At 38.1% G+C, this 27,335-nt stretch overlaps 1 protein-coding gene across 1 annotated transcript in view; it reads right to left on the reverse strand.

Annotated features, from left to right (window-relative positions):
• LOC138158691 (receptor-type tyrosine-protein phosphatase N2-like) overlaps nucleotides 1-27,335 on the reverse strand; it is a 187,965-nt gene that overhangs the window by 66,974 nt on the left and 93,656 nt on the right. Inside the window, exons 5-6 of the mRNA XM_069084825.1 lie at nucleotides 11,724-11,797; nucleotides 2,327-2,404 (exon numbers count right to left, since the gene is read on the reverse strand). Coding sequence (XP_068940926.1) covers nucleotides 2,327-2,404; nucleotides 11,724-11,797 — 152 coding nt within the window. The remainder of the gene's footprint in view (nucleotides 1-2,326; nucleotides 2,405-11,723; nucleotides 11,798-27,335) is intronic.

Below are 27,335 nucleotides of genomic sequence, written 5' to 3' on the forward strand. Positions count from 1 at the left end.
TTACCTACCTGCATAAAGCAGGGGTGAGAAGGCTATAAACGCCCGCAAGGTACTTTTCAATTGTCCCAGGGATTTTTTTTTCTTTTAACCACTTCTACCTTTGAACTTTGTAATTTAAATACTTACTAATAGGAGAATTACTGAAGTCTTCTGCATTATACCTGCCTGAGGTTTGAAGAAAAGATTATATTCTTTAATGACTTAACTAAAGTTATTAAAGAAAACCTTAACTTAATATTTTCAAAGTGTGTTCACACTATAGTTTGTAGTCTAGCTATTAAATTGAAATTTGTATTTGGTAAAGGAGTATATTTTAAAACTGTATATATATAATATGTATATTATATATATAAAGGAGTATATTTTTAAACACGTAATTGAAATATCTACCAAAAGTCATATATGGGAAAACATCCTACGAAGGGTTATCCATACCCTGCATAGTTTCAAAGTGTAAATGATCAATAACCCTCAGTTAATCAGAAAATGCAATTTGAGTATTGTTACTTCACCTAAGTGTGAAGTGGTTAAAAAAATTCTTTAAAACATCTCTTCAATTAAAACACACACACACACACAGACACACACACTATAAGTTTTCTGAGTCCAAATATAACTGAGAGAGAAAAATTACAACAAAAAAATTCTTTTCTTAAGCCACCAGAAAACAAAAATGAGATATGCTTCAAAAAGACAAAGTGTGTTGAACAAGGCTAACTTTAGGACATATGTATGATGGGGAAAAGTTTGTAGTCCAGCTATGCAGTGAGATGGATAATGGGCAACCCAAATGTTATACTGGTATTTATTCAAAATTAAGAGACTCAGAGGAATAAAAATTGCAGGTGACCTTATGGATAATGCCTGGTGGATATAAGGAGGTAGAAGCTGATGATCAAGGATAACTTAGGGCAAGACATTTAAGGAAAAACTTGATCAAGAATGGAACAGAATGAGAAGGAAGAGGAGGGTTGCAATCTGAATCGGTGGGGGGAGGGCCCGCACCAATGAGATCATGAAACCATGAAGATATCAGAATACATCTCTGAAAAACCCTGGGGGGATGTTTATTTCCTTCCTTTTTATAAATTAAAATAAGCAAATTAGCTCATGAGATAGATTAGAATAAGTTCGTAAGATAGAAGTGCTCCAATATTTTTCACGTGACACAGAACTGCCCTTTAGGTACAGATTCACCCTACAGGTTGTTACTGTGTTGGTTCAGTCATGTCCTATGCTTCATGGCCCCATTTGGGGTTTTCTTGGCAAAGATACTGGTGTTGTTTGCCATTTTCCTTCTCCAGATCCTTTATAGATGAGGAAACTGAGGCAAAAAGGGTTAAGTGAATTGCCCAGGGTCACACATTTTCTTGGCAAAGATACTGGTGTTTGCCATTTTCCTTCTCCAGATCCTTTTACAGATGAGGAAACTGCGGCAAAAAGGGTTAAGTGAATTGCCCAGGGTCACACAGCTAGTAAGGGTCTGAGACCATATTTGACGATGAGTCTTTCTGATTCCAAGCCCAGTGCTCTATCCAACTATTCTACCCTGCAGACAAAGCTGATGTGTAAGTAGCACTTTCAGGTTTACAAATCACTTAATATATGTTATTTCATTTGCTCCTCACAAAGTTGTAAAGCTATCAGTCCCCCCGTTTTATCAACAAAGAAAATGAGCTTAGGGTAAGTTGTGATCAGAATGTTAGAGATGAAATTTGAATCAAGGGATCTCCTTGACTTCAAGGATAGCTCTCATTCTACTGCAAGAACTTTATAAATAAAATACCCCTGACCAGATTAAATGTCTTTTTGTTGCTGTTCAGAAGATATACTTATAGGGGATGCAACTTCACAGTAAATTCTTCTGTGATGCTCCAGTAACTTGGAACGTGTTTACAGAAATTCCTTTTTATTTCAAAACATATTAAAGTGAGCTTCTACTCTCTTTGTTTAAATTTGTGAGTTGGCAAAAGAACCGGGATTACTACCCAGGTACCAAAGCCCCTTCTGTTCTTATCATCTAATCATAAGAATTCTCTAATTTCCTAGGGGCAACATGGCCATTAAATATTAAAGAGAACTTTAACATCTTCGAAACACTCAAGTTCCAAATGCAATCATTTTGGAAACAGGATAACACGCATCTTTGATTTTTAAATGAAATGACCAATGTTGGATGTCGAATGTCGAATCAATCAGATATCTCGGCCCATACAACTGTAGCTGTGTTCCAATGAACTTAATAAAACCAAAGGAAGTAGTTATTGATGACCAGTTTGATAAATTGCACTTTCACAAAGGCATAACTTAAAAAAAAAGGACTTACTTGCCAAAAGTCAGCCACAGTAGCTGGAAGTGGTCCTTGGGTAGCGATATATGCAGGATTTCTGGGATCATGATCCATCTGAGGGATAAAAGCACAATAAAAATTACTTAGACTTTTCTTAAGAAATTAGAAGATAGGGGTAGCTAGGTGGTGCAGTGAATAGAGAACTGGCCCTGAAGTCAGGAGGACCTGAGTTCAAATACAGCTTTAGATACTTTGCACACTTAGTAGCTGTGTGACGTTGGGCAAGGCACACTTAGTAGCTGTGTGACGTTGGGCAAGTCACTTAACCCCAACTGCCTTGCCTTCCCCCCTCCAAAAAAAAACCTAGAAGATAAACATATTTAAAGGAGAATTGGCAAAGAAAACTTAGATTGTAGTCTGTTGATTCATGGTGTCATTTTAGTATTCAATAATTTCAGAAACGAAAAAAGAAAACCCCCCAAAAACCTCTTAAAAACTTCTCTCTTTACCACCCCTTCCCAAGTAAATGGGAAACTGGCCCTCTTAAGTTTGAAATACTTTTGCTTACACCTAAAGTTGGGATTACAAGATTTAACATCTGTAAATAAATGAGGCTACCTGGCCCAAATAACTAAGATGTCAATAAATTAATTTATTTGAAAATTTGAACTCTTACTCCTAAAAACATTATCCATTCAAGATAGAAACGGAGGAAATGGGATTCCAGCTAGTGTTCCATTCTGGGACTTTCAGTCCCACCTTATAGGGAAATTGTGTAAAAGCATGCAAACGGTCTAAGTCACTCCATCTATGATGTCCTCCAGCTTTACCACACACATGGCACAAAGTATAATGGGCCCATTTGTTCCTACCAGTAAGTGTAGGATTGTGAGACAGTAAAGTCTTAATAGAGAGAGAAAATATGAAAGGGCCCTGGAAATGTCCATTAATAACAGGCATCTTGTTGGTTGCTCTGAAAGTGTTAACTCATGTCACATGGGTGGGTTGTTTTTGTTTACTCCCAGAGAGTAGCTCACACTAGCTGAGTCATCATCAGCCTTGAGTTCAGGGATATTAAGAGGCCACAGTCAGATAAGCACTTCACAGAAGAGTGGTCCCAGCCTTCAAGTAGCTAATTTCCTATTCTATTTCCACCATGCCAGTGAACAAGGAACTAAAAACAAACAAACAAAAAAAAGAAAGCAGTTGTGGGCTTTCTGGCTAGTTGATTTGTCCAAATGCATCCTGCTAACCTCAATAGAGGATGTTTGGCTTGAAAGACCTTAATTATAACATTTAATTCAAAAGACTGACTGGGTAGGAAAAAAAGAGGGTGAGAAACAAAGCCTTGAGAACCAAATAGGATTACAGGGCTACATTGAAGGTTTTCAGAGCAATAGGGTGTGTTTCTTTTCCCTAACTCCTAAGCCTCAGTCAACTAGAAAAGAGGAGGGGCGAGGGGGAGGATGGTAAACTGCAATGTTCAAGAAAACTTTCTGATGGAATGCAAAAGCCAAATTGGACAGGTTTCAAAGGGAGAACCTTCCTAAGGAGTCATTCTACAGTGGTAGAAGGTAAAGTCGTGTAGTAGGATTTCCAATTTCCCCACGTGAAGACATTTGTTTGTTTGCTTGTTAGACTCATCTAATGCCTTTCTTCTTTTTTTTTCTTGAGTGGCCCAGTCTTGATTTCAGGGCCCACTGAAAAGGTATTGTGCCATCTTGGCTTTTAGCATTATGACTAAGGATTTGTTATGCCAAACAACACAGATGTGAGATGTGCCACTATACGCAATGCTAAGCATTAAGCTATGGTATTCCAGAACCACTTAAAAATGTTGCTCTAAGTTTAAATTTTAACAAGGGTAAGTACAAGACAGATTCCTTCTAGCAGGCATCTCCTGAATTTGTTCAGAGCCTATCAACGTTTTCCGTGGTGATGGTTGTCAGCATAAAAGAATGCACCTTATAATTATGTACACTATGAAAAAGGAAAAGCGCATAAAAGAACAGATGTAAGTTATTCTAACAGAACAACAATGTGATACTTGGTGGAAAAAAAAAGATACTGAGGAAGGGAAAATGCCTTTGATGCTCTTAATTTTCTGATTCATAATTAAAACTGGACTTAGTGTTGAAATTCACCATGACAAACACAATACAGGTAAATTATGTTACTCTTGTTGAAAGTACCAATTAAAATGTTACAGAAGGGAAAAAATAAGAAAAGCCTCAGTAGAAATCAGAGTTTTTGATTTTTAAAATATGTTCTTGTTGGGGGTCCGGGGCGGGGAAGTGATAGCTCTGTAGCAGGACATTGGCCTCTCCCCTGTAAAGAGCTGTGCAGAAAAATGAAAACTCCACCTTCTTGTCAAAGGGGTTGTTTGCCAAAAGCAGTTGGGAAGGCAAGGCATTTTAAACTGCTGGCATATTCAAAATAGTTACATCTTAAATAGCATTCAAAACAACAAATATATGATTAAGAGCAAAAGTTGGGAATGGTATAGGGAGGATAAATAAGTCAACATTTATGAAAGGTCATAATTTATTTTACAGTGATTTTGAAAAAACAATTTTTTAACCAACCACCTGTTTGCGTGTTAAAGACAAAAGCAAAGGAAATCAATGATGATGTAAGTAGTACTGTCAGAGAAGAAATACTTCCAAACACTAAACCCTCTAGTAAATCAGGCCTGGGCCACTCTTGGTATTTTAGCACTAATCAGTTGCTGTCAAAAAGCTGCTATTTGGAATGTGGCAAACATCATAATGAGCACAGAGTGGAGAAATGTGTCATCCATTTAACAAGAATTCAAAAGACAATTACAATTATTATATTCCAGGCACATTCTGTTGTAGAGAAAACAATTATGGGCAGGAACACTTTTTTACTCATAGCAAACATAAGGCAACAGAAATTCCTATCTTGCTATTAGCCAATCTGTAACTGAATAAAAATAAAGCAAATATTTAACTACTTAAAATTATTATGTCTCATTAACTGCTAGGTGTTTTTTAGAAAGGTTCATATTTGAGGCTATTTGGGATAAAGAATATATATTAACACCAATATGTACATACACACATAAACATATATATATACACACACCTACACATAAATGTATATATACTACATATATTTCTAATCAAAGAAATTCATGGAAGGTCACAGCATTTATGCCTCATAATCTATCCAGTCTAGTAGTATGGAACAGTGACTTATCAGTTGTTTTCTCTCCATATTCTCTGGATACTAATATGTGTTAGAAAAGTTTTTCTATCTCTTTTCTCCCTACTTCTCATTTAAAAGAACACTTCCTTGAATTCTAGTCTCTATCTGTGTGAATGTATGTATGCGTATACACACACACGTATATGCAAAGCCCCCTTCATATGTGTGTGTATATACAGATAGGGAGATAGAGATTAGAGAGATATAGACATATTTACCTATATCTATAGATATGTAATCAACCATAGAACACTGGACTTGGAGTCAGGAAGACTCCTCTTCATGAGTTCAGATCTGGCCTCAGACCCTTACTCAGTGTGACCCTGGATGAGTCACAACTCTGTTTGACTTAGTTTCTCATCTGTAAAATGAGCTGGAGAAGGAAATGGCAAACTACTTCAGCATCTTGGTCAAGAAAACCCCAAATGGGGTCAACAAAGAATCAGCCATGACTGAAATGACCCAATGACATAAAGTTATAAGGGACCTTAAAGGTTATTTTATCCAACATCTCATTTTCCAGATGATGTATATTTCTAGATATCCATCATTAGGATATATGCCAAGTTAAATCTGTACAGAAGTGCAGAGGTTATATAACCCTTACACATGTAAGCAAACACACCATCTAGGGCTGACACTGAAATCATCAGTGAAATATATGTCAATTTGTTAATAAAAAAAAGAGACATCTGGTCTGTACAAGCTCCAGACCCTGCTCTAAGTTTCCACTAGTGAACTTGCCATACAAGGTGAAAAGACTTTGTTTCTGTGAGCTCAGAGTTTACATGCTTTCTCACAGCACTAAAAGGTTGGTGCATTTGGAGAAGCAAAGTGGTGCAATTATTAAACATTTTCTCTCATAATGGAAATTTTCACAGTAACTGCCATAGCAGACAAGCCAGTATCAGAGTGAACCATCCTTAGAGGTGGCTTTGTGATTTCATGCAAAAAGAGGATCAAAGATCATTGCAATCCAAGTATAATTAAAGGGTATAATTTTGCTTTTTCACTAAGACTAGTCCCCTCCCCTTGGCCCCAAAAGAAAACCGTTTGTTTCAGCTGAATCCTTTACTCACGAGGAGGCTCGAATTCCTAAGATGTGGCAAAAATCAAATAGAATCCAAGGAAGGCTCATTCTTAAGCTCTTGTAAAGTGCATAGTTTTTGTGTTGTTTTGTGAAGATCTGGTTCTATGCCTCAAACTGGAGAATGGCAATTAAAAAACAAAACAGAACAAAAGCTGCCACTGCTTGATTTTGACTTGAGAAACTAGAGCCTCTAAGAAGAGGAGTTGGAAACAATTTCCTCAACACTGTAAACAATTCTAACTTCTCCTTTTGCCATATTCTGCATATCAGTGGCATGTGGTACCCAGATTCTGAAGCTTTTAAACATCTGAGAATAGTTTCTGCTTGAAGAGCTTTTCACTCGTGTCAAATGAGAAGACAAGTAAGCCATATTCTTCAATTTTAATTTCAAACAAGTAGACGCTAAACCACTGGCTTCTATTAGGTATAATTTAGATAAAAGTGAGGAGCAGCCGGTTGGCCCAGTGGATAAAGCTCCAAGCCTGAAAGTAGGAAGATTTAATCCTCATGAGTTGAAATCTGGCCTCAGATCCTTACTAGCTGTGTGACCCTGGGCAAGTCACTTAACCTTGTTTGTCTCACTTTCCTCATTGTAAAATGAGCTGGAGAAGGAAATGGCAAAGCGTTCCAGTATTTTTGCCAAGAAAACCCCAAATGGGGTCAAAAAGAATCAGACAAGACTGAACAACAAATTGATAAAAGTGAAATGGGCCATTTCAGGATGATCCTACTTATTCTAAAATTTTATATACATTTGGAAGAATAATACTCATTTTTCTATAGGCTCCTTCCCCTCCTACAGTTTGATTCTAACTTCCCAACAATATAATTTTACTATCATTTAAGGCAGAGAAAAGAGGATAGTTTCTTAAATGTATATAAAAATATCAGTCTGGACTTAAGTCAACTTCATCTAGTATGTACAAGTATAGTTGAATATGGTGATAACAACAGTAACTGACATTTATATAACACTTTAGGTTTCCAGAGTGCTATTATTTCATTGTCATATGTATGCACATAACTATTCTTCTGTAAAAAGAATCCTCTTTTAGTGAAACACAAATCTACAAGAGACTCAGAACGCCTTAGCCATCACTTTTCTCTCCACCTTAACGAGAACTAGTCTCTATTTGAATTTGTTAAATGACTTTGGAATTGAAATTTTAAACAATTCTTCTCCAAATAAATGAGAGAATGAAGAAGTAATTTCATTTTCAAATGTCATTAAAAATTTCAGAATTGTTCTTGGTTAAAAAAATTTGTATGCTGTGTTGGAGCAAACTGTCATATTAATGACATTTCTCAGTCTGGTGTCTTCAATAATAAGCAAGCTGAGTTTTTAAATGTAGTTGATGGGTTTTTCTCTTAGACACCCTATGAGGGGAAACAGAATTCCCATTTACTTTCATGACCTCTGATTTAAAAGCAAAGATTGCACATTATTTACTACTGGATGATTTCCCTGAAATTTAATGAGGACTAAGTACAAATATGACAGATGTAATTATCGTAGTTTTATTCTGCACAGTCAGGGTCTCCTTGTGCTGTAATTGCAAGCTTTTCATTCAATTGCTGGTAGCAGAGTTATTATCACTGTACTTTCAGTGATTTCAGAGAGAGGAGGTAAAGTTGGTATCCTCTGGCTCATTCTTATAACCTAGAATTTGAAAGGAATCCAGTATGTTTGCTCATAGTATGAAATTTTTTAAAATTCATGAAATCTTTCTATGGAATCATCTGTGCTTCCAACAGTTGCTAGCCTAGGGGACCTAAAAGATCAGCTTTAGATTTTAACAAAAATTGAGACTAGGTATGACACGAAAGAATATACATACAAACCATTCACAAACACACCCCTAAGTGTATATGCATATACAGGGGTGACTGCCTACCTTTGGCAAATAGCGTTGTTATTTAGATTTAAGTTAGGGCTGGAGCAGCTCAAATATCTGAAAACTGGGCCCCTGGCTCTATAAAATGGAAATAGCTTAGTCACAAATACATTGATGTAACTCAATTCTTTCTAGATTTGAAAATAATTGCTCTATTTAATTTTATTTTTTTACTCTATCCTCGTGAGATGTCTTTGGCTCCAAGGGGAAAAAAAGAAACTGCTTTTTTTCTTTCAATTCAGACAATTCTGTTCTTGTGTTATTAACACTCACCTTGCTGACACAATGGAAAAAAACCCTCTTGTAATCCAATATCACAACGCCTAATAACCAAAATACCATTAGGAAATTATGATCGTCACTGGGATTATTAAAATAAGATGATGGAGTGGTAAATGATGAACTACAATTTTGTTAAGCCACAACTAACTTTAAAAATTCCTAAATATATCCCATTGTATTAACTGGGAAAACCAATTAAATGTCTCTAAGATGGGAATATTGGAAACATAATTGAAACAAAACTTGATTATATTTTTTCCAGGAGCAAAACAATCAAAACTATTCAATTCATTTCTCCCCTTTAAAAAATGGCCTGGGTGAGCATGCAGGGTGGGGAGTGGGAGGGGATAATCAGTAACTGAAGTGTTTTGACAAAAACTCTGATCAACTTTTCCAACTCTTCAATTATTCAATCATAACTTGAGTTCTCTTTAGATTCACATTTTAATTTTGTGAGAATCAGGTCTCAGATGAAGTCCTCTAAATAAGACCTGTAGATTAGCACAAACAATTTGTTGGCTCACAATTATCATTATTGTTGTTCCTATAGTTACTCTCTTCCCATCTGATTCTAATAATTGAGCATGCATGTAGGCTTAATAGCACTGATTCCCATTATAACCCTGGTGATGGTGGTAGTGGTGGTGATGGTGGTGGTGGTAGTGGTGGGTAGGGGGTGGAGGCTAAAGAACTAATCATGTGACTATTCCACAAATGCAGGTGTTTTTTTCCCTGTTTTTTTCCCCCACAATGTGGTTGTTCTGAATTTGGGGAATATGACTTAATTTCTGGCACATAATAATTGGAGAAGCAGAATGGTGGACAGAAGCTTGGCCTTGGAGTCAGGAAGACCTGATTGAGGTCAGGCCTCTGATACATCCTAGTTGGGCAGCTAGGGCATCTCTTATCCTTTAAATGTCCCAGGCAACTCTGCAAGAATATTAATTGCAGATTACAGGCTTTTTCCTTTCTGGAGTGTGTTTCTACAATGGCAATTGACAACACATAGGAATATAGATTTAGAATTGGAAGAGCTATCAGAAGGGTTCTTAACCTGAGGCATGTTAATGCAAAAAAATGTTTTAAAACTATTCCAATATAGTTGCTTTCCTTTGTAAATCTATGTATTTTATTTTATACATTTAAAAATATTATTCTGAGAAGAGGTCCATGAAGGGGGAAAGGAAGAGAACAGGAGCAAACATTTATTAAATACCTACTATGTGGCAGGGATCATGTTAAATGCTTTACAAATATTAATCTCATTTGGTCCTCACAACAGCCCTGTGATACAGGTGCTATTACCCCCATTTTAGTGTTGAAGAAACTGAAAGACCGAGGCCCAGACTCACACAGCTAGTAAGTGTCTGAGGCCAGATTTGAACTCAGTTTTTCCTAATTCCAGGCCCAAAGCTCTATCTACTAAGAACTCCTGTTATAGACCAAGCACCTTACTCATTGATGAGACCCCAGTTGTCCTAGGTCATACAACTAGTCAATTTCATAAGTCCAGATTTCTGGGGGTCATAGGGTCTTTTTTCTCCCCCCAGTTCTGATTCTGTGAAAATGAACTGTTGTGAGCATATTAAAACAGAAAAACTCAACAACTATACCAAGTAGTCCCTCACAAAAAGTTTCTGGCTTTGTTTTAGAAGGCTTCTCTGGAGAAACAAAGAAGTATTGTTTTTATTCTAAAAACAATTTACTGCATAAATTAATTTTGCCAGACAGATATAGAAACTTTCCACAACTCCCTAATGCTTTCTACTTAGGATCTGGGCTTCCTAACTCAAGTGGCCCTATGATCTCAAGTGACAAGTATTTGATCCATCATAGCTTTGTAATCTTCAGAAAGATTCCTGTCACCTTGCTTCCTAGAGACACCAAATTTAAGGGAAAATCCTTAAAGGAAGGGGCAGAAAAACCACAGTAAGCAAAATTCCCCTTACCTGGACATACAGATAACCAATTCCCACAGCTCAACTTTCAGTTTAAAATGCCACTAAGTACACCCTCTTAAAAATCTGTCTTTTGGCAGTTTCTCTACTTATAGATAACAGCTTATCTCCTTTCCCATCTGTAATCATATTCATCACATTCAGTTTTGAAAAATCTGCTTGAGTCACTCCTTGAAGTCTGACTTTTCACCCTTTTCTTCCCTCCTTCCACTCCTCCAGCCCCTTTCTGTTCAGTTAAGATTGGCCAGATAGCCCCCTTTTCAACCTTATCTGTTTAACCCCAGTCCACAGGGGAAAACAAAAACGTCAACAGGATGAGGCCCTGGAAGACAGAAATACTTCCTATTCACTGGGGCCTTGGGCCAAGTGGTTTATGAGAAATTGGCATGTCAATTTTTTCCTCCCAATGTAGACAGTACGTGAGATCTTCATTGCATTCTAAGTGTTGGTTTCTCAAATAAGGGCACAATTAGGAATCAGTCTTTTTCTTAAAAAGAAAGTCCCCCCCCCTTAATGGGACTAACCCATAATTCTGAATCTGACCTGGAGTCACCGACCATCTTAAAAACTGATGGTTTTGCATTCTGAGGTTTTTTTCTCCCTTTTCTACCGAAGGAAAGGAGGGTGGATAACTCAGAAAAAAGTCTCCTCATAGAATGGAGAATCCTGCCCCAGAATCATAGTAGTTTCCTAGTATTCCACCATTCACTGATCTCATCGTCCAATAAATTTATTGTCTAAACTTTGGATTCACTTTACCAGGCTAGAAGATCCTGCCCATTGAATGGGGACTGAGCTGACTGTATTTGCAAGTTTAAGGAACCCCTTCTATAGCAGATCAGGATTATTTTTTGGCTTATGCTGTCTCAGAAAGACAACTTTGGCTCTTTAAATTAAAACAGTCCTGGTGATCTGACCATATTAATGCCACTTGAACAAAGAGCAAGTGTTGACTTAGGATAAGTTTACATACTTACAATGGGACTTGCATTGATGTAGTCAGAATTGTCGTGGCTATTTTCAGATTTCAAAAGTATCCGGGAATGATCATCTGTAAGCAAACACAATGGAAGGAAAAGAAAAAAAAGACAATTAGATTTCCTCTCAGTAGTTCCATCTGCCTGTATGGTATGCTGCTTTAATAATGAATGTCGATGTTCTCTTCTCTCAGGTAGTGTATGTATATACCGTATTAGACCTCTATTCTTTGAGATGTTCCTCAAATAATTTTTTCCCCATTAAACCCAAAAGTGTTATTCTGCAGAAATCTTTATTCCTTTACCTGCCCTCTTCTTGTTCTCTGTCTGGTCCTTCTTCTATTTTAAATGGATGAAAGAGGAATAAGAACAGGAAGTAAGTCAGATTTTTCTTATTTTGATTGTGAATATGGTGATTTGATCTTCATCTGTGTTTCATATAGGACAGCCTTTGCACTCAAATCATAAATACATTAGGGACAAGAGTGAAGAGGTAGATTGACCTAGTGATTGAAAGGTTGGCTTTGGCCCTGGGAAGGCCTGGGCTTCAGGTCTTGACTCTGACACATACTGGCTGGGTTGAACATAGGAAAGGTCACTTAATCTCTTGGTATCCAGGTCATAAGTTATGTCAAAGATGTGCCTAGATGAAGTGGCTCTCTGCACTGGTGATGCTCAGCACCCCCCCCCCCCCCCCGCAAAGAACTTATTTTAAATAGGATTTAGAGCATTGTTAATATATGATAAATAAATCGAACTGAGAACAACCAACTTTAGGCTATTACTTAATAAGATTGTGCAAACTATAGAGGGCAGTAGCCTAAAGAGCGCAGAAACCTTATTTTTTTTTTTTAAAGCAATTGGGGTTAAGTAACTTGCTCAAGGTTACACGGCCAGGTGTTTCTGGGTGGGTGCTAAGTGTCTGAGCCCGGATTCGATCCCCAGGTCATCCCGACACTGGAGCCGGTGCTCTTACTTGCTGTGCTACCTGGCCACCCCCAGAAACCTTATTTTAAAAAGGAAAGGAGGAAGATAGAACAAAAAAGAGATGGAAATGGGATGAGGAAAAAAAATACATTTTCCACAAACAGAAGACATTTGCATAATATTGTAGCAAGCCATTTTACTTGGGGCTTAAAGTAATTCCCCCTCCATATCATCAATGGCCTATTAATTCCAATCACCCATTATGTCAATTTAAGAAAGAATAGGTTCCTCAGTAGATCAGTGACATTCCTGCTATAATTCACACTGTCCCAAAAGTCTTGGTGCAATTACAAGCTATTACAGGTGAAACTGCACTTTTGGGACACCCTGTATACCCTGCTTGTGGGCTTCTTAAATTTTTTTTTTACGACTTTTGATATTTGTCATTTTATAGGAGAAATCACGGAGGAAGTAAACATAGGGTCACAAAAATTGACTTCCTCAGGCAAGGTAAAATGAAGTTTGGTGTTGTAAATACAATAAGTTGTTTTTCTGGTTGTGTCTGACTCTTCATGACCCCATTTGGGGTTTTCTTGGCAAAGATATTGGAGTGGTTTGCTGTTTCCTTCTCCAGCTCATTTTACAGATGAGGAAACTGAGGCAAACAGGGTTATGTGATTTGCCCAGGGTCACACAGCTATTAAATGTCCTGAGGTTGGGTTTGAACTTAAGTCCTTCTGACTCCAGGCCTGGTGCTCTATCCACTGCACCACCTAGCTGCCCGTTCCGTTCATAAGGGAAATATAAAACCCAAATTATTCCTTTCTTCATCTCCTTCCCCATTTTCCAGGACTATACCAATCTTTTTTTATTCCTCTTCTCTTAGAAAAGTACTGCCTAAAAATCTAAACTGACATAACATCCTGAGATAAAGTAGTTCTTTCTTTCACTGAAAGGTTTTTTTGATGTTAGATGCCGAAACACATTTAATTTTTTTTTTTACTTTAAAAAATAAAGACGGCCTGGGTGCAGTGGACCCCAGAAGCAAATGTTAGCAACAAGGTGAACTTTTTACCTCTATCTCCAGCCCTGAGGGCAGTTTAACAGGAGAGGCCTCCTTTGCCTGTTGGCTTCCAACAGAAAACAGTAAATGACAAGGGGTAAATACTTGGATGTAAAATAGTGGTTAAAACTATAAAGGAACATTTTGTTTTAATCTTGATTTTTCTTTCATTCATTTCAGAAAACATTTTCTTTAAAGAAACTTTAGGTATTAGAAAAATCTGAGAATACAGAAACTGATAGAATTTTTTCTTTGTAAGGAACTTGAAGAATTGAAACTCCATCTACCAGTGCAATGGGCAGTACTTCCTCTGTAATGCATGGTTTTTAGAGTTTCTTGGGGGCACTGAGAGAATAAGTGCCTTTGCCCAGGCACACAGAGCCAGTATGTCAAAGGACACCAAAACAAATTTTCTAAGGTATAGAAGGAATAATCTATTATAATCGAACTCCTCTAGGGAACCTTTGGAGACCACCTACCTATCTGATGGTTTTAGAGATTAGATTTGACATATTATGGGGGAAAAAAGTGTATATTTCACTGTGATTGATTTCACTGATACAAAGAATTCTGGGAGGAGGAAACTTTACCCAGGGTAGGTTGACACCTTCTCTGCAATTTATAATCTTGGAAAATTGTCTGGAAAAATGAGGTGACTTGCCTAAGATGCCAAAGCCGGTATGTGTGAATGACTGGACCTGTACAACCCTGTACAAGCTCCTACATACTGACCACTGCCTCTTGCTGGAAAAAGATATATAAATATGAATATAAAATATATAAATCAATGATCCTATGATATTGTTTCTGAGCTAGCCTTTCATCAAGAAGAGGGGACTTGGATGAGAGGAAAGGAATAGCAGTGGATGCAGTTTTATGTACTCTGATATGAAATGGTCTTAAAAGCAATGCTGATTTTAGCTGCCAAATCACTCTACTAGACTATAAAAGAAGTGATTACTTAGATGTGAAAAGTGATATAAAAATACCGTGGACTAAATGACCTTGGCCTTTTACAAAGAGAATAGAAACTCAGAGAATGCCAGGAAAGTGAGTTTAAAATATTCCAGAAAGAAAAAAAATAAAAAACCAAAAACTAGTCGGTGCTACTCCCCTGATTCCCCGACACTGCCACCAAATTCAGGCTCTCAGACACCATTTGCATGGCTGGGGACGTCTGGGTACATCAAAGCCACTGACTTGCATTTTGCTCAGAAGTGGGCACCCTTTTCTCAAGGGCTACACCAAGGTCTCATTGTTCAGAGCTTCTCAGAAGGCTGGCATAAAAGGCCAGGACTGCTGGCTGCTTCACCGGGACTCACAGGAGCCCGGCTTCATTGTAAATATTTTCAACCTAGACAACTTTAGGCACTTGTGATAGTGCCAATGTGGGGGCTGCCGCTCATTGTTTGAGAGAACTTCGTGATGGGCAGGGTCACTATAGAAAGAGAAGATGGTGTTTGGGGGGGCGCATCACTGAGGGGATTGAGGGGAAGAATTACAACTCAACAATTTCCTGGCTGGTGAAGCCAGTGCCCATTTTAAATGTGCTCAATGCCGGCTGGAGACAAGCCTCCCCCCTCCTTGTTGAGCTGAATAGGCACTTAGCAAGGTCTCAGGCTGCAGAGAGTAGGCCTTCCTGAGGTCTGTCATCAACAAAGGGCAGGCCAGAAGAGGCGAGGCCTGACAGGCAGGCTGGCCCCCAGAGCTTTGTAAGCAAACCAACAGCAAAGAAAGCAGCCCCCACCCTCACTGGGCTTTGGGAGAGGCCTGCCAGCTGGACGCTCTAATGGAGAAAAGAAGGAGCTGCCCCATAAGTTGGGGAAACTGATTGTAATGAAAATGCCCTGTGGTGACCTTGCTATACTCTGGCTTGGGGGAGGGGAAGGAAAGGAACTTGCACCTGAGCCTGAGATTTCGTTTTTTTTTTTCTTTTTTCTGCGTACAATGGTTATAATTGCCCTATGGAGCAGTGTCGAAGTGTTGTTTGGTTGAGATCATGCTGTCTGAGGCAAGGAGTTCAAACTTTGAGGAGTTGTGCTTATTTGTCTGATTCTGGGGTACCGCTCTCTCACCTAAAACATTATTGTTATTTTTTAAAAATTAGAATATATTTTGTTTTGTATTAGAACAATTTTGCACTTGAGTCAATTGGGGATTTCCTGGGAGAGAGAAAGAAAGGGAGTTAGGGTGGGAGGGGGAAGGATGGTGTCACAAAACCAGGCCTGGGAATTAGTGGTCTAATGGGTAAATCATTAGAGTGGCCTGTGAATTAGAAACCTTTATTTAGTTCCTGGCCTGGCTCTGCCACTTGGACAAATCATTTAGGTTTTCTGTGATTCAGCCATTCATACATTCATTCACCGACTTATTTAGCCTACAAAAGACAATAAGACTATGGTTCCCTTACTCATTTCATAGAAATTTTATGAGGACCAGTGAATGAGACGATGCATCTGAAGCTCCGAGATTCTGAAAAATTCAGCAGAGCCAGCACTGAAAGATTAAGCAATTTGAACAAGGCCAAAAAAAAAAAAAATCAAGCTGGAGTTCTTGAGATCATAAAAACAGGCCTATCCTATGCTTGAGTCATTGAATCTTGTCCCTTCCTGTGCTCAGGAAGGAACCTCTTCCCACTCCTTTGTGCACAAATTCCAGGCATTGACTTGAAAATAAGGTTTTAAATTCTCTAGGCTAGATCTTGGTCTAGTAATTGTTTACCAGGAGTCTGCTTCAATAGGTAAATCTGTGAATTCTCATAAAAAAAATCAGAAATCACACATGCAAATCTCATCTTTTCCTTATAGTTCAATAACTTGCTGAGTTAGTTTCTTGTAATGATATTCCGAATCAGAAATTTAAAGAGGGAAGGAATAGACATATTATAGGAAAACAACAAGAAAAACCCCAAAACATGGTGAAAAGGTCCACAGTGGCCTCTCTGAGTCTCTAGGATACCATCTCATCTCTGATGTTTACTTCTTGTATAACCTTGGGCAAGTCACTTACGGGCCTCAGTTTCCTTATATATAAAATGGGGGGGGAGGGAGTTGAACTAAATGGCCACTGAGATGCCTTCCAGCTCTAAATCTATAATCAATCTATTCATTAAGGACTTCTAACACTGCTGTGTTGTTATTTACCTTTCCAAACATATATGTCTTGTCTTCACTATTAGATTGTTATTTTCTAGAGGGCTGAGGCTATGTCTTATTGTGTCCTTGTAGCCTTCATTGCATGACAACAAATATCTTGAAAATAGCACGTACTCGCTAAACATTTTGATTAGTTAAGGAATTATGAAGATAGAAAAGAAGGAAGGCCTCAGAATAAGGCATTGGGAAAAGGAAGGAATTTTCAGTAGCCATACATTTAAAATGGTATAAAAAAATACAACCATAGCAATATAGAAAATATAAAAATACCCAATATTTATATGGAATTTTATAATTTTTAGTCTTCTCACATACATTGCTGCTCATGCAGGGGTCATTATTCTTATTTTACAGATGAAAAAACTGCATGACCAAGAAGCGACTTATCCAAGGTCACAGAATTAGTGATGGAGCTTGAATTCCAACCCAGTTGTCCTCCTTCAGTGTTGAATAATGACTCCTGTTTAAATTGAGCAGGAGACCTGGAAGGGGACTTAAAAAAAAACAACAAAACTCTAGTTTGCATGACCTTGGATAATTTACCAAACCTTCCAGTGTGCCAGACTACTCTGAGGTCTACAATTTGCAGGGCAGTTGCCAATCTGTGTTGGTTAATGGGAATTTCCTAATGCAATCACAGATCTGGAAAGAGAATTGTGATGTAACATGAAAGGTATATAAAGACACATACACATATCCCTTGGCTTAGGTCATTTTCTTTGGCTGTCCCCCATGCCTGGAATGCCCTTTCGCCTCATCTCTACTTACTGACTTCCTTTAAGTGCCAGCTAACACCCCATCTTCTGCAGGAAGCCTTTCCTAATGCCCCTTCATTCTTGTGCTTTCCCTCTGTTAATTATTTCCTATTTATCCTGTATACAGTTTGCTTGTGAATATTTGCTTACTTGTCTCTCCCATTAGATTGTGAGGTCCCCTGAAGGCAGGGACTATCTTTTGATGCTTTTTGTATCCCCAGCATTTAGCACAGTGCCTGGCATACAGATGACATTTAATAAATGTTTATTGATTATTAACTGACCGACTATATCTTGCTTCAGTGAAACTTGAGGTGCCAATGACACTTCATTTACTTCCCTATAGAGCTACTGGAACCCCCCCCCCAAAAAAAAGAAATCCTTTAAAAAAGCTATGGACTGTCTAAAACTATGCTGCTAGCTAAATATAACTTGACTCATTAACAGAATCATGGATCTGGAGCTAGAAGGAATCATAGATGTACATGCCCCTTATTTTATAGCTAAGGGTAAGGAAGCAAGCTAGGGTAAATGACTTGTCTAATGATCTAAAGATAGAAAATGTCAGAAGTGGGATTCAAACCTCGGTCTTTAGGCTCCAAAGTCAGAGTTCTTTGGACCATACTGTGCTGTTATATATAGCACAGATTCATCTTAGTTCTTATACAAGCGAGCTTAGTTCCTCGAAGTAGAAAAAGGAACTTATCTATCATATAGTTCTGTAATATAGGATAGATCCCTTTAGATAGCATTATAAGGCATCAGAGTACTCTGTAGGTGCAAGGGCCTTGATAGGCATGAGTTCCACCATTATTGGAAAGAGAAGGTCCTTATGATGTTGGTGATTTGTAATAAAGATAAGAGCACCTTTTAATGTCACCTGACCACAGTCCACACTGATCGTTTGGGCTGAGATTTCTTTGTCTAAGGGGAATAGATTATGGAATTTTCTAATTCTAAGTTATGGAATAGATATAACTTTTTTTTAAAAGCAATTGGGATTAAGTAATTTGCTCAAGGTTACACAGCCAGTTATTTTTGGGTGTGGTGCTAAGTATCTGAGCCCAGATTTGATCCCCAGGTCATCCTGACAGTGGAGCCTGTGCTCTTACTCGCTGAGCCACCTGGCCGCCCTAGATCTAAATTCTGATCCAAGAATCCCACTACTTGTTTTATACATGTACTGACAGAAAATAAAGGCCTATTTCTACAAAATATCCCTAGCAGCATGATTTGTAATACCAAAGAGTTAGAAAGAAATGGTATGCCCAATGACTGGAGAATGGCTGAATTAAAAGTGGCATATGAGAATCATGGAATATTACTGCATCATAAAGAATGTGAAGAGTTCATTTGTATGGAGTGATGCAAAATGAAGATAGAAGAGACAAAAGAAAAATATGCAAAATGAGTACAACTATATAAAAGAAGATGATGTTCAATGGTAACAAAACCTTAGATCAAATGCACAGATATCACAGGTACCAACTTATCACACCTTCCTTTAACAAATGACAAACTAACATGTAAAGCTTCATGTATTATCAATCCCAATCACTCATTTTTGCTATTTATAATTCACAATTTGAATGCATCAATAACAAAGGTGTTCCTTTGGAACTGAAAGGGTTCCCTTTGTTATAAGTTCTGAATTGAACCACATGGTTGACACATTTTGATAAAATGGTATTATTGCTAATGAACATCAGGAACTTGCCAACAGATGGTAAAAATCCATACAATGGTAAGAATCAAAATTCTTTTTCATCTCACTGATGGACAAATTGCTCCTCTTTATCTGGGGGTCCATCCGGAATACTGTCTACTTAGTTAATGGAAGATGATTGGTAATGGGATGCTAAGTATATTCACTGGAGAGGAGACCAGCACAGTTTGCTTTCCCAATTCCATGAGACCCCCTGACTTTCTCCCGTGGTTCAATCTCTTAGTAGCATGCACTGAAGTTGACCATGATAAAAGGTTATCAGCTATGGGTGCCATAATCAATTTATCTAAATATAGAAATAATTTACTCTCATATTATTTGTAGAATAAAGCCCCAAATAAGGGAGGCATAGCATATGGAATTTGGAGGTAGATGGAGATACAGCAAGCAGTCTCCTTGAACTTTTGAGAGATTTGAGAAAGCTTACAAGTATCATTAGAAAATATACTCAAGAGGGACTATTCAGAAGAGAAAATACCTCTCCAGAAGGCAGTGTATTTTTGCTTTTTATAAAGGAAATGATCTCTACATCTAGCCTGAGGTTTTTTTTTATAATTTGTAATATGGGTGACATGGGATTAAAAAAAAAAGAATTATTTTGACTGATGCTTTTTAAGAAATACTTTCACTTCTTCATGATACTCTCCCCACTTTCATACCTCAGTAGTGACTTTCCTTGCAACACTCTCCCCCTCCCCAAACCAAACCAAACCAAAGACAAAGTCAAGTAAAATAAGCAAAACAAACAGACATGCTGACCATGTCTGACAGGGTATGCCTTATTCCACAACAAAGACAACCACCTCTGCATTAAAGGGAGAGAAGCAGTCTTCAATCCATTAAAATCATGATTAGAGTTCTGATTTCCTTCAGTGTTTTCTTTTACATATTGTGAATACGTTGTATAAATTGTTCTCTTGGAAGTGTTCACTCAAAAAAATTTCTTGGGGAAAAAAAAAGAAAGCAAAAATCTTCCAAACTGCCCCTTTCCAGTGACAAAGCTGTGCACTATCAGCCTATACACTAAAAGGCAATGTAGTAAAACAAGTTAAGAATGCTGTTTTTGTTTTCCTTTTGGAAACTAAAAGATAGGATACCAAGAATTTAAAAACTCCCATTACCAATTAAGGTCTTGAGAATAGTTTCATTCATCACCTAGAAGTATCTAGAAGTAATTACTCACAGTAAATGATTAGGACTGATCTTGGATCTGAGATGACAAAATACACTTTCTTCCCTTCACTGGAGAGGTGGGAACTATGGGTGTGCAATGTTGCATAAGCTGTCAGATGAGGCTGGTTGATACATTGGATGATTTTGCTAAACTGTTTTTTTCCTTTTTCTTTTTTTAGTCTTGGTTACAAGAGAAGGTTTGATGAGTGGTGGTAGTAGGAGAAGGTATATTAGAAATCAATGTAATGTAAAAACAAAATGTATCCATAAAAACAACAATAAGGCAGTATGACTAACAACGAATTCCTGGAGCATAGAAAATCTACCAGTACTTGACTAACAACAAAATTCCATGGGATTAGACACATGTGGGAGTGGGAACTCAATGGGAAGAAAAAAATAACATTTATTAAGCTCCCACTGTAATCCAAGCACTGTGGTAGGCATTGGAGATACAAATACAAAAAGTGAGATAGTCCATGCCTTCAAGGAATTTACATTTCACTGGGCTATGAACTTCATAGGGTAAACTACAATAAGTAGGCTAGACTTTACGGATGCCCTGAAATAGACCCAACTATGGCATGCTGGACAATCCTCAACAGCCCGCTCAGAGGAGCTCAGGGCTCTTGCCAGAGTGAGTTCCTTTTGAACAAAGATATTAGGCAGATGGAGACAGAAAATGGCAATATATGACAGGACCTAAACATATCACCCCAGTCATGACTCAAAAGACAGCTTAGAGAAAGGCTGCTGCTCATCCATTAACCTCTTTAGTCCTGTTAGCACACACAGGGACATGGCTATTAGTGATAATAAGTTCATATTAATCTAGCACTCTACTTTTGTCACAGCAACCTCAGACAGAGAGAGGGTCATTTTCCCCATTGCATCCCTGAATATAAACGGAGGATCAGAGAGGTTGTGATATATCATGAGAAGTAAATAAAAGAGCCAGAACCCATTTCTGAGTCTAAGACCTGTGATGCTTCCTTTATACCTTGGATATAAAGAAATATGCACAATAATAAGGTGATTTAATATGATAATAATGATTCTAACTTCTATAATGCTTTAAAATTTATAGTGGCTTTTCTCCCCAACCACTGAGGGAGGGAAGCAATAGGAATATCATTAGTCCCATCTTACAGACGAGTACACTGAAGTACAGAGGGGTGCTAGAGGGAGGCAGGGCCAGGAGTGCAGCCCTGGTCTCTTGACTTCATGGCCAGTGTTCCTTTCTGCTGCAGTCACATGTACCTCAGCAGCCATATGCACCAGGCATTGTATTATGATGTCAGTATGGAGTTGATTCAAGTGAACTGGCCACAAACATCCTTGTGGCAACAGTGATGTTGAAAACTTACACTTATATAGTGTTAAGGTTATAAAATGCTTGACAGTTTAAAGTAAGCTTAAAAAACCATTACTACATGCAGAGAACTTTGTTTTGTTTTGGTTTTTGTTTTTTGGAGGGGGGAAGGTAGGGCAATTGGGGTTAAGTGACTTGCCCAAGGTCACACAGCTAGTTTTTGTGTTAAGTGTCTAAGACCAGATTTGAACTCAGGTCCTCCTGACTTCAGGGCTGGTGCTCTATTCACTGCACCACCCAGCCACCCCCCAAGAACTGTGTTTTGGTAGAAACAGGCTGTTGTTGTTGTTCTTCCTTCATTTTCAAAGCAGACTAATGACATCACTACACAGGATAAAATTGTGGGTGTTGGGTGATGTCTTGACTTGCACTTGGATTTAAGTGAGGCCGACTCACACAAGGTCATCAGCCTCTCTCTTCCAGAGTTATCGAAGTTCAAGGGTGAGAAAAAAGGCAAGAGGACTGGAGATGGCCCAGGATGCAGAGGATGACCTTGGTGTTTTTGATGTCTGACCAAGCACACCACAGCACCTGCCTCAGCTCCCTTCATGGCCAATGAAACAAACTGTTCTCATCTGCCCATTCGTCTGGGGGAATGTTATCCCCCTAACTTGCCAATGGATTTGAGGTCAGGTACTTCCCACCTGCCTAGCCACTTCGGCTGCTGTTCCTGCTATGATTTCTTGGCACCACAGATAAGAGTCGGGAGAATCAGGTAGACACCAAAGGCAGATGAGCAGATCTGAAAAGGGCTTTGTTAATCCTCACAGTAGAAGTACTAGCCATCCCTGAATACCCCATGCAACCCAATAAACCGGTTAGAAGTGTAAGATATGGCTGTTAACCTCTAAGAGTTACAACCTAGTTGGGAAGATGCAACACACATACATACATACATACATACATACACACAGACACACACATATTATATATATATATATACATATATATATATATACACACATACAAATAGATAACTACTAGCAGAAGGAAACAAGTATGCAAGACATTTTCTAAGAGCATAAGTATGGATCTTTCCTTTGTCCCTATCACCTACTATCTGATATTATGTGTTATCTGGGGACATGCTGTGTTCCTTTCCTTACCTCTACTCCTCCAGAATCTCTATCTTACTCCTTCCCCCAGAACACAGTTCTCTGAGAAGAGGAACAGCTTCATCTTTCATCTTTATATGCCTAGTACAGTACTCTGCACATAATAGGTATTTAATAAGCATTAGTTCAATTCGAACTTGAATCATTAGATGAATAATACCGACAGTGGTTAAAGGAGTTCATATCCTCTTCATGAACTATTGGCATTGTTTCAAGCAAAGAGGTACAATCTTTAAACTTAAGAGGAAGTTACTGAAGCAAGAGAAAAACTAAATATCATGGCACCATCACTCTATCTGATGGGGATCAGGGCAGGGGGGATGAAACTAGTGATCAAAGGTACCAGAGAGGCCAGAGAGTCCATGTAGGACATTCACCTAAAATCCTAAAACTTCTTTAGGCCCTAATGTTCAAGGGACTTTTACAGATCATGGAACTGGGAATGGAAAATATTGATTTTATAATCACCCTCAGAGTTCAATGAAGTATTTTAGAAGACCTTTCCGAGTCTTTATAGTCAAAAATTGAATGGATAGATAGTAAAATAACCATCACTATCATTCTTTTCCTCAGAACTAATACTGTCCTTGCATATCCCCACCTGTAGCCCAATAAATGATATAACTGACAGCTTCATGTAAAAGCCATTCCTCAGGGGGAACCAATACTCTGACATTTTTGGGAGATGATCTCTGGATAATGATATTCTCTCCATAGCTCAGTTTCTTAATCTAGAAAATAGGCATAATCATTGTGTCTATCTCATAAGATCACAATGCATGTATAGCACTTTGCAAACCATAAAGTGTTATAATAACATCATCTATTAAAGTTAGTATTACATAATGTCAAGAGGCATTGTGGATAGAGAGTCAGTGTCAAAGCTATGAAAACCTGGGTTTGTGCCCTGCCTCTGACATATACAGAGGCTGTGTGACTTTGGACACTTGACCTCTCAGGGCTCTAGGTCAGTAGTTCTCAAAGTCTGGTCCAGGGATCCCTAAAGGGTCCCTGAGACCTTTCAGAAGGTCCACAAAGTCAAAATTCTTTTTTCTTTTGTCTTTTTTCTATTACTCTATTTTCTATCTCTTCTTTCAAAACAATACTAAGACTTTAAAATTTCTATTATGATAATGCTGATGGATATAACCCATGTAACTGAAAGCTCTTTGGAAGGTCTTGAGGCCATGCAGTTTAAGAACTGATGTTCTTGGCAATTCTCTAAGACTAAGATGCAGAGAAGGTGCCAATCTGCACTAGAGGAGAGAATTTCCTCAACCAGGAGTTCTCTATAGTAGTTAAACCATGGGACTAACCTCCCTTATTCCCTTACATGGGATGTCTCAAAAGTCTTAGTTTTAAGCTTTAATAACTTCAGAAGTATAAATGCTACAAACTTACAAAATACTCCCACCATTTGAAAAGTTAATTATGAATTAAAATGTTAAAATACTGATGTTATTCATTAAAATTAAATGTAACCATTATCATGCTATGCATTACTCTAGCTGACTTTCAAACTTTGTAAAAACTTTTATAAACTTCTTAGTGATTGAAAGGATTACATTTTTAATCATAGCTCATCCAAAGAACAAGGTTTTGGTGCATATATGACAGCTTTGATATGACCCCCACAAGAAAAGTTCTAATGGGGGCGGCTAGGTGGTGCAGTGAATAGAGCACTGGCCCTGGAATCAGGAGGATCTGAGTTCAAATCCGACCTCAGATACTTAACACTTACTAGCCATGTGACCTTGGGCAAGTCACTTAACCCCCAATGCCCTGCCTTCCCCCCTCCAAAAAGCAAAAAAAATGTTTTAATGGAGATAGATCAACTGACCAAGGTGGCCAAACCAGAAGACCTCTACCCATCCACCTGTCTGAGAAAGTGTCATCCAGAAACTATCACACAAGCAACACACAATGTCAGTCACATCATGATATATTAAAAAATCCTTAAAAATTCACAAACCTAAAAACATGTAAAAGAAATGTAAAAAAATTTTGAAATGACAGTTTAAATCAATTTGTGGCATTTATACTTTTGAACTTATTAAAGCTTAAATCTGTGCTAATACTTTTGGGACATCTCGTATATAACAAAATTCTACTCCCATAAGATAACTGCAGAAAAATTGTCTGAATGGCATTGTCAGATTGGTAATGCACCTAAGCATTACATAAGGTCCTTGAGTGAAAATGAAGGTACAAACAAGGCTGACTTTAGATACGATCAAACAACAAAACAAGCATTTACTAGGCACCTACTGTGTACCAGCCGCTTGGACGGAATACAGAAAAGACTTTTGGGATGCTCTGTATTCAATCAGGGCCATTTGCACAAGATAGCTATAAACAAAATACATATAATAATAAATACTGTAGATACAATTAACATCCAAGGTATACTGAGAAGGGAAGGAAGCAGGCACGAGTGGGGTGTTCTGGGAAGACTTACTGTAGAAGCTGGCCCTTGACCTGAGTCCTGAACGGAACGAAGGATTTTAAGAGGCTACATTAAGGGGGACAGAGATGGGAGCTGCAGTGATAACAGATGCTGCAATGACATGCATTGACTGACTTTGAAAGAGTTCAGTCTGCAACATGTCTCGAGCATGGTTTTCACTCAAAGGTTAAACAGGAACTATGAGAAAGGGCCCTCCAGCTATTTCTTAATTATGAGTTGTTGGGAAACTACTGATATTTGTGATTTAAAAAACAAATCAAGATTTCTTTGGATCACTCAGAAACAAATGAAGAAAGATATTCCAACCCATGCACAATGAGTCATAAGACATATAATATTGAGTCAGAAGGAACTTTAGAAATAATTTAGTTCAATCTAATTTTACAGATGAGGAAACTGAGGCCTAAAGAGATTAAATGATTTGCTCAAGGTTAAACAGCTAGTTATGGCAGAGCTAGGATTATACTTCTCCACTCTGGGTTCTATTATTAATCTGTTTAAAGTCTGAAGAAAATTTTTGAGTGTTTATCTGAAACAAGCTGCTCTTTTTTGTTCAGTTGTTTTTCAGTCATTTTTGGCTCTTCGTGACCCCTTTTGGGGTTTTCTTGGCAAAGATACTGGACTAGTTTGCTATTTCCTTCTCCAACTCATTTTACAGATGAGGAACTGAGGCCGATAGGGTTAAGTGACTTGCCCAGGGTCACATAGTGTCTGAGACCAGATTTGAACTTAGAGAGAGGAGTCTTCCTGATTCCAGGCCCAATGTGCTATCCCCTATGCCACCTAGCTGCCCAAGGTGAGAGCCTTATATAGGGAAGCAAGTATTGGTAATCTTTATTATTGTACTCCAAAAGTTTCCTTAGCAATTCAGTTGTTTGGAAATTGGAATTCATTTCTCTGTAGAAATGTAAAAAATGCTTAGAGGTGACAGAATCTCAAATTGATCCATATGAATCTATTTAAACTGTAACACAATCAAATTACTTGATACTCTCGTAATGGATGAAGATTCCAAACCCTTCATGACTTAATAATGGTCTTCAATGGATGCTATGGACAAAAAAAAAATCACCCTGGGGCCAGTATAGTAGGAAGACTCACTCAACTTATACTTTGCTGCCCTTCAAATTACAATGATTGTTGAGTCTATACTCAAAAGTCTTTATATCCTGGTAGGATCAGTTAGAGCTTGTATTCTGTCAGAATGGCCTTTGAGAAACTAGGGTAATGACTGTCATCATGGTAGGACTCTAATGGAGGTTGAAATAAGAGTTAAACTTTAGTACTTGTTTGAACTAGTGGGAACTATGTGATATGTTAGAGAAATGGAGAAAAAATAGGGGAAGATTTTTTTGACAGTTAACTCTAGAAAAAATTTTGAAAAACAGAATAAAGCTTATTTTTGGCATTCTTCGCCTCTCCTTTCTGTACCCCTTTCCATTTTCCAGTGTGCCTTCCCTCATATACTACTGTCCTCTTGCTATCCTGGAACCCCCCCCCCCACCCCATACAATAGCATAGGACTCCATTCTGGCTTCCCCAACTTCTCAAGTGTCCTATACTTTGAAATGACCATCCCCTTATCCTCTCCAAGTCACAACTCCCAATTCCTCAGTGAAGCTGACCTGAAAAAGGTATTGGGAGGAAAAGAGTTGATTAGATTAATTCACATTTCTCTGTGTATGTCTAACAGTCCTTAATCATCCTAAAAGAATTTGCAGCTTTAGAAGATGCTTACTATCCACAAATGGATTTCTAATTAGTGGAATTTTCAGTACATGTGGAGGGAGTGAGGGAGGGAGAGAGAGAGAAAGAGACAGAGAGGAGGAAGGGACGGGGAGGGGGAAGAGGGAAAAGGG

This window comes from Petaurus breviceps, unplaced genomic scaffold (assembly GCF_028583685.1).
Source record: "Petaurus breviceps papuanus isolate PSGF00001 unplaced genomic scaffold, PetGlider_PUasm1.0 115, whole genome shotgun sequence".
Taxonomy (NCBI): Eukaryota; Metazoa; Chordata; class Mammalia; order Diprotodontia; family Petauridae; genus Petaurus; species Petaurus breviceps.